General features: G+C 39.9%; 1 protein-coding gene across 1 annotated transcript in view; it reads right to left on the reverse strand.

The window, feature by feature from the left end:
• Window positions 1–610: 610 nt before the first annotated feature.
• The window catches only part of insc (INSC spindle orientation adaptor protein), a 37,613-nt gene continuing 18,240 nt past the window's right edge, over window positions 611–19,983 (reverse strand). Inside the window, exons 3-13 of the mRNA XM_088298900.1 lie at window positions 14,384–14,765; window positions 14,251–14,303; window positions 13,769–13,892; window positions 13,566–13,679; window positions 7,428–7,553; window positions 4,802–4,973; window positions 4,359–4,537; window positions 4,212–4,278; window positions 3,065–3,220; window positions 2,230–2,306; window positions 611–910 (exon numbers count right to left, since the gene is read on the reverse strand). Coding sequence (XP_088155026.1) covers window positions 782–910; window positions 2,230–2,306; window positions 3,065–3,220; window positions 4,212–4,278; window positions 4,359–4,537; window positions 4,802–4,973; window positions 7,428–7,553; window positions 13,566–13,679; window positions 13,769–13,892; window positions 14,251–14,303; window positions 14,384–14,765 — 1,579 coding nt within the window. The 3' untranslated portion in view covers window positions 611–781. The remainder of the gene's footprint in view (window positions 911–2,229; window positions 2,307–3,064; window positions 3,221–4,211; window positions 4,279–4,358; window positions 4,538–4,801; window positions 4,974–7,427; window positions 7,554–13,565; window positions 13,680–13,768; window positions 13,893–14,250; window positions 14,304–14,383; window positions 14,766–19,983) is intronic.

Raw genomic sequence — 19,983 nt, forward strand, 5'->3', positions numbered from 1 at the left:
AAACAATTTTCCTTATTTTGTAAGCTTCTGACATTTTTCTAGAAAAAAATGTGGCCATTCTCATAATAGTTTTGTATTTTATTTATTAGTTATTTTGCTGAATTTAATGAAGCCTGGGCTGCAATAAAAAAAAAAAATAGCAGTGTCGAAACTTGATTTAATGGACTAATTGGGGGAATTGATTACCCGTTAGGGCCAGTTGTCTATTACATTGAATTTTTTTTTTCATGGCTTAAAAAAAACAAATACAGTACAAAATTATTGTTTTATATTTTTTTAACCTATAAATATAATCTACTGTTAAAAAACTGTGAATACTTTGTACAACAGTTTAAAAAGTGAAAGTTTAGTCAAACTCGACTCACTGGTGCTTTGGGTCGTCTGCCACAGCCCATCAATGAACCGAAAATTGCGTCCAATTTCGTCCAATTCTGCATTTAACAGACTTAAATAGTTGCTTTAGAAGGAGGGTTTTGAGTGCACTAGGCACCATTGTCTCTCCATTGAATCCCGGGTCTGTTGGTTCTGGCTCTGATAAATCGAGGTTCCACTGTATACACAATATAAATAAATAGGATACCTGACATGGACTCACATAACTGTGACCCGATTTGACCTGTGAAGCAAAGCCACCTTCATTTTTCGTATATTTTCTTTCAATACACACACGTGTGTGCACACACTCACACAGTAATGGCTCTACATCCAGTTCATCTAGGTTTGTCTGGTGGTCCAGTTAAAGGTTTTTTTGAGTGGTCAGCATTGGATCCACACGTTAGCGTCACACAAAGCTCTCTTCCATGTTCGAGCACAGGAGGAAGGAGTCGACCAGGCGGGGTTTGATCAACTGCTGATGGTCAGCCGCCTCAATGCTGTCTGGACACCCTGACGCCAGCCTCCTCAAGGCCGCCTGTACGCAAAGATGCCAAAATATTAGGTATACCTCTACAATATAAACACTGTATTAAAAAAAAAAAAAAGTACGGATTTCCAAGGATAACATGGCAGCTTCAAACCAAATTGGCTAACTTTGTAGTTGTTGAGCATCCCGAAAATCCATCAATTTTCACCAGGATAGCAGTTTAATATGTGTTCTATTAATAAGCCAGAGTAGTTCACGGGTAAGAGTTGCATTGCCTCCAACTGTGCAAATGGCATATAAATTTAATGCATTGAAGGTTAAAAAAATTATTAAAATCTGTATGTTGTAGACTAGAGCAAGTGCCAAGTGCAATGGGGTATGAAGATGAGGGTAGCCCAATTAAGTTGCCGACCACCTCAATGCTTTCCTCCTGATAATGATGGTGCCTCAGAACGATGAGTGCATATTCATGATATGTGCATACTTAAACATGGCACATGAGAGCTGCGCCCTGGATAGGAATACTAAGGAAATAAATATCCAGCAATACATGACAATAAAGGGGAAGACAGTTTAATATTAGGAGGGGTGGGGAGTTGCATTTTTTAAAATTAGAATTAGGTCAAGTTTTAATCTCAAAATTCTCAGTAAAACCTTAAAAACGTATTCTGAAGTTTCACCCTTAACATTCCTCCTCTGTACAGCACCTTAGCCATCATAATAGTACTAATATGTCGTAACAAGACTTAATTATTGTATAATTCTGACTTCCTCCTCCTAAAATTGATTTTTTTTTTTTTTTGTACAATGAAATTGCGACTTTGTTCTCGTAAAATCCAAAAATAAATTTTGGGAAAATTACTTAAATTTAATAATGTGTTTTTTCTCAGAAAATTCTAATCATTTTCGAAAGTGTATTCTTTTATGACAATGATGCATTTTTGGCTTGCAATATTCCGACTTAATTCTTGTACCATAATTATTATTTTTTTGCTTACAACATTACAATTTGTTCTTGTAAAATTCCGAAATTTCTCTCCAATAATTAACTGACTTTATTCTGTTACAATTATGACTGGCTTCTTGCAACATCTAGACATTCTTCTTATAAAATCCAAATTTAATTCAAATAAGGTGAATGACTTTTAAGCAAAAAAAGGTGATTTCGACACACTAATGAATACTTGTATCCTTACAAACAGGCTCTGTATGGACACAAAAGTACATTTTTGTGTTGCTGTAGAGTGCTGATGCTCGCGTCTCAGGGACGGAATGACACATTTGAATCCACAAGATGGACTTATTGTCATTATTTGACGCGTCTTCATGCACAGACATGCTCACAACATACACACTCCATTACTTACAAGGCAAGCGACCAAGACGGAGTTGCTGTTATTCCTCTCCGTGGGGGATCGGCACAGCTCAATGAGACGAGGAACGGCTGAAGGCAGCAGAGGGAAAACATCGTTAACATCATCATCATCATCATCATCAATGTTAGGGGAGACCGGGGCTTCTTGCCATGTGACTGAGTTATCACATTGCAATTATCTTCTCCACCACAGGAGTGCCACTTAACTACTTTACACGATTCAAAGTAAAAAATAACTATTATATATTATATATATTTTGAAACATGTGTCAGATGGACCTTATTGTGGAGTATGGGGGGGCAACATGTCGCAGTCATTTTGGGGTTAGTTGTCATGTGACATGCGAAGAATGAGCCAGTGAAATTACTCCCTTGGCAAATCGGTTTACATATGCAAGAACTGCCGTTCATATGATGAGTCTGACTAGTGAGGAAATTTGTTTGTCCTGTTTTGTTTGAGGATCTAAAAATGTAGTTCTTGTTAGAACTTTCACGGACTGGTTGAAATTTCATGCTGAACCAATGCTTTTTAAAAATTCTTTTTAAATCTTGTATTGTCAGTATAGAGACGGTAAAACAAGTATTTGAGGCTGAAAGGGACTTCATTCAAATGCATCTTGCATGTTATTTTCTGTTAATGTTAGTTCAATTGCTATATTTCAATGAAAGACAACAGCAATAATTGTGTCCTTTTATATTAGTTGCAAAATCCAGTGTAACATCTGATCCCATGTAGTAGGACACATAATCGGATGGTAGGGCTCATGTCACATGTTCATACTCAAAAAACAAAACAAAACAAAACAAAAACAAAACACCTGTGATACCTTTGAGCTGGATGGCAGCCTGGGCTACGTCGGCGTCCCTGCTGAGGCGCGCCAGCGTGACAGCGGCCTTCTGCTGCACACGCTCACAGGCAGCGCCCTCAGACGGACTGGAGGAGGATGGCCTCTCGCCCAACAGCAGCAGAAGTCGCTCCACACCTGTTGAGAGAAGAAAAAGAACAGGACAAAGTCAAATAGAACTATCTACCAAATGGTGCAGTACATAAGTGCATTTTGTGTTTGCTAAAGTAAGAGTTTGTGTTTCAGGCACAACTGAGTACACTTTAATTGACAGGCCTGACCTCAGCTGTGACAAAATATTCATTACAATACAATAGAACTTTATTTATATAGCGCATTTCACAACAGCTTTTAATTTAAAATCGCGGTCCAATTTAAAACCCAAGTTTGAGACTGTTGGCTTTAGATAAGATGTCAGGGGGACCAAGTCAACAGGTTTGAAAGTATCAGGGTCACTGGGACCATAACATGTCTTCTTTTCGTTTAAATTCAAGAAAATAAGTGACATCCAGATTTTGATTTATTTTAGACAGGTCAAAAGTGGTCTCAAGGAGCGAGTGTCTTTTTTGCTCAGCGGGACATAGATCTGACTGTCATGCGCATAACCATGGAAGGAAATTCCATGTTTTCGTAGGATGTAACCTAGGGGCAGCAAGTACAATAAAAACAGCAACGGCCCCAAAACAGAACCTTGTGGAACACCATATGACAAAGGAGCAGAGAGGGACTCAGAGCAACATTGATGAACACAAAAGTCCTGCATGCCAAATAGGATCTAAACTACTCTAGAGTGTATGACATAATGCTGCCATCTTGAGGAGGTTGCTAGATAACAGTTAATATCAATTTCTGGACAAACAATGGACCGGTCATCAGACCAATAGTCTGGACAAATCCTGGCAAACAATCATTCAAATAGCATTCACAGTCTTCAATTAAATTAACATGCGTGATATATGGGAGGAAAAAACTTGGCAAGCACAAGGGAGAACATGCAAACTCCACACAGGAGGGCTGGAGCCTAGATTTGAACCCCCGGCCACAGAACTTTAAAGCAAATAGAATAACCACTAGTGCAGCAGTGATTAAATACGAATCAAATTATCAGACATAATTATGAATGGATCACCTTGCTCCTGTAGGACTTCACTAGCACACTGCTCCAAAACCGAGAGGTTTGCTAAGATAGTCACCACCTAGAATCAAAAGTGGTCATTTTGGGGGTGATTTTATTATTATTTTATAGTTACATACTTTAACAATGGTGACGTGTTACCTGGTCTTTAGAGTAGGGCGTGTCCACCCGCTGGCGGTCCTTGCAGGCCTGCAACAGGATATGGATGGCATTTAGTTGGAGCAGTATCTCGCAGGCCATGCTGTCGAAGAAGGTGATGTTGGCCAGGGCCGCCGACGCCAAAAGGAAGACCTCGCCGCAGGAAGCACTCTCGCACAAGTCTGACAGACAGGGAAAAATTCAAAGTTCAGATCAGAAATTCCTAAAGTGTTGTACCAACTCCTCTAGTGGTCTGCAACGAATCACTGAATAAATGTTCAACCTGCATAATATTACAGTGATTTCTGTAAAATTCAGTATAGTATAACATACTTGAGCTTTTACTCATTTTAATCAGTTTGTTTTGAAACAGTAACTTGAAACTGTTTGTCAAAGCAAGAATCCTATTCTGTCGGGCAGCATTTTAAGTAAGGCTGATCACTCACTGATGAGCGCGGTGACAATGTCGTGCATGCTCTCCAGGAAGCTGGCCAGATGCTGCGTGGACGTGTGGTGTGGCGACGTGATCTGCGCCACCACCGCCGCCGCCTCAGCCCGTGCCGCCTCAGCACTGCTGTCGTCCGTCAGGATATCAGCGAGGCACAGGATGCCGTCCACCTGTTTGTGATTGATATTGAATTAAATATAATAAGTTATATTTAATTAAATTGAGTAAAAATAGATGTTAAATAATAAATCAAGTAATACAATTATACATTTTTAAGTTTCGCAAAAGACTTAATGCTCAGTATTGTTCTCTCATGATTAGTAATAATATCAATAACAATAGTTATTATTATTATATTGTTAATATTATAAACATTATTGTAGACATATATGTGATTGTTGTGTTGTTGTAATTTTGCTATTTATTTGATTATCAATAAATTAAGAATTATTCAATTATCCAAAACGTGAACTAATATAAAAATTGCCAAAAAAAATCATTAAAATTTACATGTACCAATTAAAAATGTATTTAATCAAATACATATACTGAATTTATATTTTTTTGCAGTTAATTAACTTTTCTGGAGCCTTCATTTCATAATTGAATCAAATTTTGCTCAATATTTTTAGCTGCACCGCAACACTTTGTCCACGTGGAGGCAGTGTTGCACATTATACTGCAGTTGCCTTATGCTTCTTTTGGCACTTTGCCTCATATATTTTCCACACTATTGTTTGTCTTTGTATGCGCAGTGATTGTCCGGCAACCAGTTCAGGGTGTACGCTGCCTACTGCCCTTTGACACCTGGGATAAGCTCCAGTACACACGCAACCCTCATGAGGATAATAAGCAGCTCTGAGAATGGATGGATGTTTGACCATGTGATTAAAAAATGTAAAAGATGTTTTTTTTCTTTATACAATATAGAAAATGCTTAATTATGGGCATATCACAATTTGACTAAGTGACATGTACGTGTAAAAATGATAAATAGTTACTAAGTCAACACTAATTACAATCCACCGTCACTTTGGGGAAACAAAAGTTTGGAGACGAGCATGCAGACCAACTCTCATTCTCATCATCCATCCACACCTGTCACTGTCATCCGCTGATGAGCATCAGCGCACCCACATTCACAGGACACTTCCCTATTTTGGTCTCTGTGGACGTCAGCAGCAGTGACGTGAATAATCTCCCCCCTCCCTGTGACCCCCCTGTAATTCCCCTAGAGAGACCCCCCCCACATCATAGCCGAGCTTCCTGGCAGCACCCACTCCCAAAAACAGGGTGTTCCTCTCAGAGTTCACCTCACATAACTGCACTGACTGCATTGTAGAGAGGAGGCAAAATACGAAAATCTAACTTGGAGGGCAGTGCTCTTAATATGTCAACTATGAAGAGGAGAATATACGACACATGCGCATCATTACTTTTAGTAATACAAATTTAGTATCATAAATAGTAAGGTAAATAAGAATTATTATGAAAAGATATATTTTATTATGATTTACTTCATATTACTAACCCATATGTTTTCAATTTATATAATAATGTAAATGATCAAATATTATTTAACGAGATGTACAATTTTAAAACTCCTAATGTAATGTACAACAATTTATACAAAAAAAAAAATAATAATGCTTTTTTACAATAATATTAGGCTTTACACCATCAGGATTTTGGAGCCAATTACCGATCAGCAAGTTTAAAAATAACGATAACCGATGCACAGTCAACTCCCACTATTTGTGTGGGATTGGACCGGCAGACAGCCAGAATGCACGTTTATGATGCTCATTGAAAGACATTGGAAAGAAAATAATAAGCAAACTTTAAAAATGCTCCCCAGAACCCCTGATGAACATTAAATGCACAGAAAATATGATGCGGGGTAAACCCTACTCGTACCACCCCCAAATAAACAAATATTTTTAAATATTGGATTATTTATTTATCGTTTTGGTATTGGACAACTCCCGTTTCACTAAAAATGATAGACAATACCTGAGAGTAGACTATCTGCCAATCATCCGGACTGCTCCCAAATTTTATTACCCATAATGGTCCATGTTGTGATTACATGAAGTCCCATTAGGGGATGAAAGCAAGCAGCGTATCGGCTGATAAACAGCACCTGCACAGCACCGAAGCCCTCCACAGCGACAGTTGTGTTTGTCGAGGCTGAGCAGACGTGGCTGACGGACGCTCCCCCGAGGACGCCTCGCTCACCGAGAGCGGACTTTGCTTTAAAAGATGTTCACGCCTGAAGGATTCCTTTTTTTCCTCCCTCAGTCTTACATTTTGAAAATACTGCTTTCAGAGATCACTTATTTTAAAATAAAACTAAAATAATAATCAGAATAATAGAAAGAAAAGTATTAAAGTACCAGTAGAGATCAATTGTGTTTTACTTGAAGGCTCCCCCAAAAGCTTTGCAGCATAATAGTCTTTGAAGAAATGCTAAATCCGCAGGACAAAAACATGGCATGTTGACTAATTGTAGTTGACTTCAATCAGAGCCCTAATTAATTTGAAAGCTATCAGTAAAGCAGGTTGAGGTTACAGATCAATATCAGAGCAAGAAACCTTGTGAGGGTGGGAGCGTGCATGGGTACCTTGTCCAGCTGCTTGATGCCCTCCTCCACACAGCAGATGGAGGCCACGGTCCTCAGAGCGTGAGCGTAGAGCCCTGAGAAGCGATCCTGCCGGCAGATCTTGAACAGCGACACCACCGCTCCTTCCTGCCAGACATTCATAGATGCTTGACTGATGTTCGGACCACGTTAGAACATCAAACTTTTTTACTGTATTTACTGTAGGATTTTACTGTACTTAATGAGAATAGGCTAATAAATTACTCAGGTAATGACCATCACGGCACACCTGTTTTCTGGGTTTGGTCATGTGACGATCGCAATCTTATGCTGCATTCCAGGAAAGTGGGAAATCGGAATTATTAAATTTGGATCGTACCAATTGTGATATATAAGCAGTGGTCGATATTTTCTTTGCTTTGTTCCTCAAATTTCCTGTGAGGACAATATGCTAAGCAGTCAGCCACCGCGTTGCCCCAAAGTTAAGAATCGATTTTCACTACCACTTTCCTCCAGCAGATGGCGTCGCAGAGCCAATTTGTTGAGGTGACTCAGAGAGCTTGAGCATTCAATACAATACAGCAGTTATCAAATATATTTATAATACAATAAAACTGTTTTTTAGAAATATGGCAATACCAGTGATATTGAATTGGGTCGCCATTCCAGAGTGACGTCAGATTGAATCAACTCTGTGATTTTGTATGTCCGATTTCGCAATTTCGAGCTCCCAGTTTGAGTAGCATTCCAGTACACATTTCGTGCCATTTTCCTGGAATGCAGCATAAGCCCTTGGTCACTGTGATGTAATTTTTAGTCGACAGCTAGTGGCAGTAGAACATATCAGCTCCCTATGGATAAAAGCAGGTGGACTTTTCTGCTCAATTCATACCGTGTACAATGTGGAATAATAATCAAAATACAGTGTTTAGACTAGTGAGGTAGCATAGAACTTATTGTAAAAATAATAATAATAAAAAAAAAGTTTGACTTGAAATCGTCTTCCAGTTAAAACTAATTAGTCACCTGTTTCAGGCATGTAGACGTGCACACAAAAACAACGCATTCCAAATTCCTAGTTGTTTCAAGACAATTTAAAACGTCAAGAGTAATCACACAAAATGCCACCCAAACAGCAAAAAAAAAAAAAAGTCTTTGTCGAGAAAATGAAGGTCCAAGTCTCACTTTAGGAGTGTTTCACTATACTGCGAACGACCTCATCATCAATACCTGGAATATCAGTATAACGTAGAGAGGTGACAAGTAATGTGCTGCTCAAGCATCTTGGATCAAAATCGGTAGCTTTCCCTCCGATTGAACAAACATTCTGACTTTGTTCTTCGTAGGAACCGGGCTGTCCCATCATCCTGACAGGAAAGAGCGGTCAGGGTGCGGAGGGCAGCGTGATTGGCCACTCCATCGCGTCAACAACACCCAACTCTAATGGCCTTATCAGGATAATGGCTGTCCTTCTACCAGGTAATTCCACCTATTTGCACACAGATGACTACCTGGAAGTGTGTTTGTATGGATACATTTTTTTTTAGCTTCTCATCATCTTCTCAGTGTTTTCAGCTCATGAAATATTCAATGTTTCTCCAACGTGACGAATTTAAGTGTTTTGTTGTCACTGACAGGTCAGTCTGGGACCTTCTGTTGTCTAATTTGCAATGAGCTGCTGGCCCTCACTAAATAATTCTCCCTCAATGTTTACGCATCTATAGGTTGTCATTATTTATTCTATTTCGCTACATTTGGCTTTCTGTCCATTTCAGTATGTTGCATTGTGGGATGAGGTATTGTTCACCTGAAAACAAAACATGTGGCTCTGAACTTTGACCTCACTCCTTTATTTAGGTGACACCCTTGAAAGTACCATGGTTAGTAGTTAAATAACTTTGTATACAGTGTACATACCAATACGGTATATTGAGTTTATATCAACTATATTTTGGATTTAATATACACCTCTGCCTAAAGAGCAAGTTATGGAGATTCTTTGTCACCGAAATGCACAGGTGCAGTCAGTAAATGCAGTCAGCGCTGCCTTGGGGCCATAGACAATTGCCTAGTATGCCGACCCCATTGTGGCCTCTCTACCCTGAGAAACCCCACACAAGAACATGCAAACTCCACACAGAAAAGCCGTCGCCTACCCCTGATTTGAACGCAGTACCTCTCGAGTGTGAGACAGACCACCCTGGAGACCAGTCACCCTGAATATCAGCTGGGAGACTCCAAAGCCCCGACAACCGTGCACTGGTTAAGTGCTAAATAAAATGGTTGAATGGATTCAACATGGCGTAGGTAGATTTTTTTAGTCCACACTAATTCTACACAAGCTGTTAAGAAAATGCTTGCTTCTTCAATCCTGCTGAGAAACAACCAGTAACACGATTAATCTGTCGTTTGTTTCACCTGCACGGCCGCTTTGCTTTTTCACACATGGTTGAGCAACTTTGCCATCATTTCCACAGAGTTCACCCAGACATCATCACGCACAAGGCTAAAAATGCTTCCCCTCTGCAGCACATTCGCACGAACAGAACAATGCGGCGTGTAATTCTGTAATTTGCACTCCATTGAGCACAAAGCAGCAGATCAACACTTATTTACACACAGAAACAGTTTTTATAGTGCGTTTTCTCCTGTTGGATATTGCATGAGCAGTGTGAGGGCCTGGAGTGGCAGGTTTTCTTTTACACTCCCTAAAAAGGCAGATTTTATCATATATGCCTTGTTTTCTGTGATTGCTCTAATGAGGCAATTTTGCATTAAAGTGCCAATCATGTGAGTTTACTTGAATATTTTATATTAGATAGAGAGAATTCCCACAGTTTAGTAGTAATTCCCTTCATCTGTTTACTTGATTTCATGTTGTGGCCAGATCAATCTGAGCAGTTCAGAAAGAATCCCTGCTTGAGTACAAGTCAGATGTATATTTTCATGTTTTGTTTTTTTTTTAACTTTTATTTAGGTACGTTTGAACGTTCAGGCGCAATACATTTTAATTGAATCACACACTGGACTCATATTAAGTGTAGTGTTACTGTTTAAACTGTGCACAATCAATGTTAAAGTGGCTCAGGACTCGTTTTTTATTAACTTGGGCCTAACGTGCAACTGTATTTTTATGTTGGTCATGATAGTGGTACTTTGAGAGAAGTATTTTTTTTAGGTAATTTAGTACTTTAGATTTAGTACTTGGTGTTGAACCTGGTGTTGAGAACCACTGTTAATGTATTCATCAGCATGTTAGGCTATTTTAATACAATATGTTCACTCTATATTACTTAAATAACCAATGAAGTCCCCTGACCTTTGTAAACGCAGCCAGGCAACACGACAAAGAGAAAAATAGAAAGAAAAAGTAAAACTATTGAGGCAAACGTGTCCCCTTAAGAAACATCAGCAACCAGTAGAAAACTATTGAGGCAAACGTGCCCCCTTTAGAAACATCAGCAACCAGTAGCAAACTATTAAACGTAAAATGAATTATTCGTGAACGTCTGGCTTGCTTGTTATTGCTCCAATGAAAATAAAATTTTGCTTACTTGTGAATGCCAGCATATCTCAAATGTACATATTTATTGCTCCTGATAGTCCATTCTCTTGATTTGATTGCTCTCTCCTGAGTTGGCGCTTCTTCTATAATTTGTTTTTGGCTGGCGCTCTTATCCGGTCACATTTTACGTAGGTAGGATCTACAAAGTGTCAAATTGTTGATTGGCAGGCAGATAAACAAGCAGCAGGTGTTGTGACGTCGTCGTCTTCGCACCCTTTGATTGGATGTTCAGTGGGCTAATGGCCAACGGCTAGCCAGTTACTCGTAGCTGGTTGACGAAACTTTTTTTTTTTTAAGTCGAAATGTCTAAATGAGTGGATGAATTGTGGTTACGCTTATTAAATATGATTCAAGAGGTTCTCTCTCACCTTTAAAAACGAATAAAACACCAAAATGCAACTTTCTTTGGGCGTCAAGACTGTCAACATCACCCTTCATGGCTGATCATCTTGAGGAATGGATCTTGACTAAAAAGACTACATTCAGTGAGTACAATGCATTTAAGTTCTACTGAATCTCTATCTATCTATCTATCTATCTATCTATCTATCTATCTATCTATCTATCTATCTGTCTGTCTGTCTGTCTGTCTGTCTGTCTATCTATCTATAGCATTTTGGTATGTATTGTTTGCTATATACTGTGATGTAATGGTGGTAATTGTATATTTGCAATGGTCTTGCGTTTAAAATGTTTGACAATTGTTATTATTTCAATGTAAACCCTTTCACACCGTCATAAAACCTTTAGAAACGAAACAAGGCAAGATTTTTAGTCACTTTAACATTTGTAGCCGTGGTACGAGCGTAAAAATAAGTTATCCACATTTATTATGATACAAAACTTCCACACCATGATAAAACGTTTAGCAACTGAAAAGGAATGGTTTCAAGTCTCATTTTTAACATTCTTAACTGTCGGACATGTTTAAAACTAAGTTAACCTCCCTAATTATTGTGACATTAACATATACACATCATAAAGATAAGTATTACCCTGTAAAGCCACTCCGTCCAGATGAGTTTTTTTCAAGTTTATGGATGTATGTCACCTATTTTTTTTTTTTTTTTTGCAGAAGATACATTTAGAAATTATACGACTATTATGTGAGCCACAGCCTGATGTGTACAATGATTTATCAATTTATGTCGCACTGCTACTCTCACTACTTTCTATGTCTACACTGTGTGTCACAGAGGAAACATTAGCTCTCCTTCCCAGCATTTAAAAATCTAATCGCATTTAACAGGAGAAAAGAAAAAAAAAGAAGATAAGTATGCACTCTGCGGAAAATGATCATGAGGATTGGAGAAGCTTGGACATTAGCCAGAAATTACGCACTTCGTTTTGCAATGTGTGTGCCTTTTTCGTGTGTGTGCGCGTATATGGTGTGTGGTGGCGAGATGTCGTTTAGTGGCAGCCAATCGTTAGCGGCTACTGGAAAGTAGCCTCCCACGCTCCGCCCTTCTGTAAGGTGGGGTGGATTGATAGGTAGACGTGTCTAAGCCACGTGATCAACGTTCTGTGCTAATGGGAACTGACATTATTGATCTTCCAATCTGCATATGTGTGCGTCTCCTGGAAGCAGCCAGCTAACTAATGGCTCGATTGAGACTCGCAGTCTGATCTGCTTGTCTGATCTTGCAGTTAAACAGCCTCTTACACTTAAAAGGCAGGGTATACACATAGATTGTTAGACACTGAACACAACGATAAACTCAACATCAATAGCGCTCACTTAATCATCTGCCCACTGGCAATCAAGAGCCACGTCACTGCCACTAAAGCAGAAGAAAATGGACATTATATCTGGACTGACCTGTGAGCGTCAGCAATGTGTTAAGTCAACTAGACTGTCAGAAATATGATGAAGAAGAAGCAGCTTGGTTTGCTGGCACCTGTATCTGGTAACGTTTACTATTGATTTTTTGGAAATGCCAGCCCAGAATGTCTGAAAAAAACAAGATTTCACTTCATCTTCTTTGCAGTTAATAGCATTAGCTGAAGTTGTGTTTGCTTTGAACCAGTTAATTGGAATAATACCTGCTACAAGATGGCCTAAATTCAAAGAAACTCAGATCCACTAGCCTCAGATTTGGACCAAAATTTCACCTGGTTGGTACAGTGCTCAACATATGAGTACAGCCCCCTTGAAAATTTTAAATATTCTATTTAGTATCTCAACGAACATATGAACAATTTCCAAATGATGACAGAATATGTTTTGTAGTATATGTGTTGAACTCTTGACATGAAAGTAAGAGCATCATTTTTAGTTCAATCAAATTAACAAATGCAAAAAAAAAAAAAAAAAAGATTTGAATGATTTCCACGACTTTTATGGACAGCAACATATTTGCTAGGCCTCTAATGAACATGTTGTCAGTCTTTTTGTGCAATATGGTAAAAATTAACAAGGATACAAGGAGTATTTTGGTGGATATTATCCCCCCAAAATAATCTTGATTCTGAAAGGTGTTCTTACAAACCTGTTGGGGTGTACTAATTTTTGCTCGGCAAAGTATATACAGAGCCTATGTCACTTTAATGTGGACACACTGGACTCAAATTGGAAGCTGTTCCTTCTTCACTACCTTGGCGATGATGCTGCAGAGCTGTGGTCCATCCTGGGTGAGGGACAGTAGGTTGCTGATGGCGCTGCCGATGGTGTGGATGTTGTCTGAAGATTCAATCTGCTTGATCAGAACCTTCAAGAGAGATTGCAGATCTGACGTGAAAATCAAGCCAAAAAGTCATTTGCCTGTTGTAGTAGTACCAGAATGTATTTTGTACACACCTGGATCTCATTGGCTAATGCCATGTCAATCATGTTGCTAAATGAGTCACTGACATCAGTCAGGATCTCGTGGATGGCATCTCTCATGGACTTCAGGAAGAACTCATCTTCGGTATGAATGCACCTGCATGGAAAAGTTGCAGTAAAGTTACGCTGGCCAAAACATGGATGCACCCATTGCATTGTCTACTGGAAAGCTAACGGCCAAAAGATGTTGTGCCCGCGGAACATTTTGCATCATCGTGTAGTGTTTAAAGGAACTCTTCAGTCATAATTCATCTGAGAGAGAGACTATTTAGGTGCTACTGCATTGATAGCAAAAGTAAATTCTTTATTTGGGACATAAGCAGGTGAACAGCAAGAATGTCAACTGGTTGGTAATCAGTTACTGTGCACTTATTGAGACAGACATGTTGCGCTCACGGAACTGAACCCATACTGTGAGAAAAGTGAGCCACTACACTTTCAGCGACTTCACATACCTTTCTGTAATATTCGTCATCTCCATGCACTTCTCCAGAAGCGACGTCTCAAACTGCAACAATAGTTAAACCACATTGATGAGTGCCCTTGCATCACCAGTTGAGTGCTCAAAAAGCCCAACATCCAAATCACCTTTTGCATCTCTGGTGGTGTGCTGCGTGCTGCACCGTACTCATGTACCAGGGAGCGCACGTGACAGTTTGCTCGCACCGCAGTACTGTGGACCCTCTGCCAACGTCCCTTCTCAAGCCGCTGGAACATCTTACCCAGCTCGGTGCTGACCACGAGGGCCCGGCGAAGCAGTGTCTGCAAGTTGTTGCGGGCCACATGGTCTCCCACCGCCGCCGCCCCCGTCACCGCCCCAGAGGAGATGATCAGCTCGGCCTGCTGAGCATCGTCCTCAACCTCAATGGATTTTGCCTGGAGCACGCACATGCACTCCACCTCTGTCATGTGACGCAGGTCCTCCATCCAGCGCTGGACCGAGTCCACCTGCAGGCATTGCATGCGACTACTGCTGGACGGACAACCACAGAGAGAAGCAAGTGGCCTGTATTTAGTCAAAAAGCTAAGAAAAATCACTGAAATCTAATTTTACAAAATATCACTCTTCTACCTTCTACAAATTTTCAAACTAGTCATGTGGAAAGGTTTGAAAAACTTTATGAAGCTACCAAATCTACTTTTCCTCATCAGATAAAGTTATCTATCTACATGTCTGTCAATGCTGCATGGTGCACAAATTGTTTATATGTCTCCTACACATTTCTTGTGCTTTACATTTGAATTGTGTGTGCTCAGTCTACCTCCAGCATTCCAAAACCAAGCATATTATACAGCCATAACACAGGAAAAAACTTAAATGTATAAAAAAAAAAATAAACATATTGATTTGTTTTTTTTTGCTGTATTGATTTCTTTCATCATATCTGGTATTGGAGCAATCTTAAAAAAAATAAATGTAATCAAGTTTCATTAATATTATGGTACTTTGATTTCATCACTAACTGCATTTCTAACAGGTAACTACTAACCATATGTGTGTATCCATTTAATAGTCAGACCCACCCCATGTTTGGAATGAATGGGTCATATATTCTTGCTGAGTATTATTATTTGGTTTAACAGTAATTCGCATTAACAATATAACTTGAAGTCTCTCCTAATAATTCATACTAAATTACAGTATTTATCATTCCTGCTCATATCGTATCAAGATATATCGGATATCGAAATTACAGTAGGCTGCAATATCAATATCGGATCAGAAGTGGAAAATGTTGTATTGGGACACCCCTAGAGCCCATACCTGTTCCTGTGGTTCGAGCCCATTCAGTTTTATTTATTTATTTATTTTTTTTACTATTTGACAAAAGCTGCTTTTTACAAGAAGTCATGGAGTATTGCTGGGTGTCTGAACTGGCCGACAAGTAGTCGCGCCAGTCAAACATGCCAATACCTGCCTAATGAACTGCATCTTAAGAGGGCAATCTAAAGTCCAGTTACCTGGGGAGTCCTCGAAGTGGCCGGCTCAATGCCTACAACATCTAATTTAGCTCCCCGGGCACCATCTGTGGTTGGCGACACTGAAGGAGGACGTAGAGGACTGTGGCGGGGGTCTGCTCGCCAAACACACATTTTCCATTGGCAAGCTGTCTGAACGCATGACGTTTGCACAGCCAGGTATTGGGTTTCAGCTGCACAGGATGAAATCATTAAAAAAGCCACAGCTCCATTTCTGTCTAATCCACTAACAAACCCAACAGCAGCCAGCGGTTTATGAAAGCAAATCAATGTGGGCTTTTCTTTGGGTCACGCAAAGGTCTCATTTGGCGCGGAAAGCAGCAAACGCCACCAACCTTCCACGGCAACAAACCCATCTCAGGGTGGTCCCTGAGCCAATCAGATTGCCACACAGGGCTCAAACATAGACAACATTAATATCTTCAATGGAACCCCAGAGGTCGCAGAATCTGGAATTCAACCAAGCATTTTTGCAAAAATACGCCTGGGAAGGTCCTTTGACTTTGAACCATTAGTGCAAAAGACATCAAAAAGAATCATTCTAAGCTTTTTGGGATTTTTTTTTGTTTAGTAACATGTATTCCAAAAGAAGGGTCCATTACAAAATAGGGTTGTTAAGAGAAGAATTAATCTTAGTATCAAAACACATGTAACCATAGGCATAGAGTAGCTCGTTTCACACCGGCCATCCAATCTGGCTTTTCCAGGCCAGCTACCCTGTGCGTATAAGGTACACATGTGCAACTAACGGGGTTGTAGTTGACCTTTGTCTTTTTTTGGCGTATCCAAGGCGTACAGGGGCCAATTCAGGTACAAAAATGTTTGGCTATATGTGTTGTTTTACAACACTTTAAATTTTAACAGAAGCTTCTTCCTCAACAAGAGCCGTTAAGAGAAGAACAATGAACTTGAGAATTAGTTGAAAACATCCGTGAAATAGCCCCATTAATACTGACAACTAAAGGGATTTTTTGTGGCGCACTGTCCTATATGTAAGGGACCCACGAGCCACCAGCGGTGTTGCCTGCTTCCGATGAAATATCAGAAAATAACAGAAGCTGAGCTTGACTGGCAAAGAACCTTTGTGTTGAAAGCAAGTCTCACAATCCCAGATGAACAGTAACTTTCCGAATGCGGCAAGCCGCAATGGCTGTGCAAGCATGCTTCGACGAGTTTGATAAATAAATGCCGACTCGACAATTACGCTTTGCCGGGAAGGCAGTGTTAAAAGGGGCCACTGAGGATAGCATTCAAAATCAATTGCGTTGTTGCAATGACGTTGTGAATGAAGATGATCTATTGAGACTTGGAACAAAAAATGTCATAAAAACTAGTACCGGTATGCAAATTTTGCACCATTTAATTCATTTTAATAGTGATATTAAAGTCACACTTTATATTTAGAATGGATGCATAATTCAAAAAAGTAAGAATATGAATTCCTCCCAAGTTCCTCCACTCAGAAGAGAACGGCAATTTTGGAACGTGTCAGCAAACCTCTCGATGAACGCAGTGACGAGTGAGTCACACTCAGACAGCTTGATGAGCACTCGTTGTTGTGGCCGACGAGGGGGAAAGCCGCACATTTGCTCTCACTTTGGCATCATTTTATACGATTAACCACTTAGCGACACCTAAAATAAGCTGGTTGGGGCGCCAATGGAGCCATTTCAAAACCATTTTTCCACACATTATATAACATCATCCCGTAAGAATGAGCCGGGCTGGATTTACTCGCCTCGCCGGCCGCAAATCGTCAATGATTAGGATAATAATAGGTCTGTTTTCCAAAGGAGGGGAAGCGGTGTCTTTCACTTTGACAAACATGACAAATATTTACATGCCGAGCCAAGAGTGGGGTCCCAGCAGCTACGTCATCCTTATTTAATACTAGTCCTCTTCCCCCGAGGGAGGAAGTCAGCCACTCACTACCTTAAGCATCATTCAATGTCACGAGCCGTTTTTAGGTTCTGGTGTGACTTAAAATAACAATTGACAGACAGCGACAATTTCTTTCAACACAACAGAGCTGGAGAAGCGAGTCTCAAGTATAAATCACGGCATAATGAAATGCCTTTACACACAGTTGCCTTCTTGTTTCTGTTACTCCTCATCCTGAATGACTTCATTACCCCACTAATACCTAATTTTTGGTTGATGTCGACACAGAAATTTGGCTAAAGGAAACTGTTAATTAAACTTTACAACACCTGTCCAGGCATCAAAGAATAATACCCTTACACTCAGTCAGCATCTTACCTCGAGGTTTGTGTCGTACATCTTTTCTCACACAACCCTAAGCAAACATTAATTGCGGACATATTTGCTTTGGTCCAATGTATACATCAGAAAATGTTTGTCGACTAAGAATCAGAGGTTTTGTACGGCGCAGTACCGGTGGTTGGGGACCACTTTTGTAATGAATCAATGAAGGGTTCAACTAAGAGTTTTAGTTCTTCCTGTTCTCCTTAATACATTGTGGACAACATTGTCTAAATTTCTAAAAAAAAAAAAACAATTCTGTTCTCTTCTTTCTGTTCGAGAGAAAACAAAAACTTAGTAGTGACTCATTTTTCAAACATTTGCGCTTCTGGTGTGGTTTCTGACGATGAATCATTGCTCAGTCTCATGATGTTTCCCTCTCCGGCAGTTTGGTACACAAGAGTGAGCACTAAATTGATTCTAGACATTTTGATGACAGAGCGTTGAGTAACTAATACTGTGTGTTGTAACACAATGATCAATTTTCAATGCTGCTTAATCATGTTCAGGGTCACACCATGGCTGGGATCAATCCCAGCTGATTGGGATGGTCCAAGATTGGTCACCAGTGCAGGCAGGTCATCCCAAATCCTAAGATCGTGCCTTGTTCTCTGCACTTTGCAAAGTCAGCTAACTAGTCTGTTACTTTGAAGGAGAGGAGGAACTCCTCCTGACGTCCTCTGAAATCCTCACTAAAAAAGAAGTGGGGAATTTGTGTGACAAATGTCCTTGCTCTTGCTGCGTATGATTCAGAGCATTTGTGGCTAAAAACAGCATGTTTGCATGAAAACACACCACGACCATCCGTCACAGAGCCAGACGTTCTGTTGGCCAACGTGGCGGAGTTAGTCTGCGGCATATGGGCAGGTGTGCAGCAGAGCAGATGTTGTCGCTCAAGTATGGCGACTAAAGCGCAGCTGGAACTAATTTGCGACTGAGGGAAGGGTGTGGTCGCCCAAAACAGTCTTAGTCTAAATTTACTCCAAATCCTCAGCTGATTTGCGTTTAAAGGAGAACCCTTCACAGATCACCAGTGCAGGTTGAGCCAGCTTCTCTTTGCATTTACGATATGATGGGCAGTCTCTATGTATAGCCCAACTCCCTGCTGTTGCCTGCAACAACGTTCCAACTGATGCTCCAAATTAAAGTGACTTTTGGTAGTTGTGTCATATTTGTTTTTAGTGAGGCAAGATCACAGTTATGGTTGTCCTCAAGGGTATATGCTTCATTGTAATAGCACACCTACAATTCACGGTTCGGTATGTACCTTGGTTTTAAGTTCATGATTCCGTTCACATTTGGAACAGTGAAAACAAAATGTAAAACAAAATGCCAGTCTTTGGAGCAGATTTAATAATATTTCAAATGAAACCTTAGATTTTATTTTACAAATGTCCATTATATGAAGTATGTGGAGGCCGCAGTACTCGTACCATAATTTCAGAGGGTGATTGGACTGTTCTTCTGGCAAAGAAAACCATATTATGTAACCGTAGGCTGAGTTTGTGACCTTTTCACATCAAGTATGGAATCAAAACCATTAAGAGGCACTGGGAGATGACTCTTGAGGTGATTAACTATTAAATGTCTCAGAGGAATGCATAGACCTAACTAATAGCACTGTGATGGAATTTCTGCAATGGCGAAATAATTTTTGGGAAATTAGTTTGTTCTTTGTTGCCTTTTATTCTAGGAGCAAAGCAAAATGTTAAAAAGGCAGCTGCAGCCTGTTGTGTGTGTTGTCAAAATCACTCTCAAATATATGTAAGACATAATCTTTCACTTTTGTATGTGGCGTTGGGATTCCTGAGAGTGGGACATCAATAATATTAAAATATTGTAAAAGGGAGAATCAATTCAAGCTGACCCGCTGACCTGAGGCACCAGACAAGTCCGTTGGGGTGAATGAGCTCATAGAGAAAAATAGAGGTTGAGACCAATTTAAA

This window comes from Idiotropiscis lumnitzeri, chromosome 6 (assembly GCF_059441095.1).
Source record: "Idiotropiscis lumnitzeri isolate Australia: NSW breed Sydney's pygmy pipehorse chromosome 6, RoL_Ilum_1.0, whole genome shotgun sequence".
NCBI classification, from domain to species: domain Eukaryota; kingdom Metazoa; phylum Chordata; class Actinopteri; order Syngnathiformes; family Syngnathidae; genus Idiotropiscis; species Idiotropiscis lumnitzeri.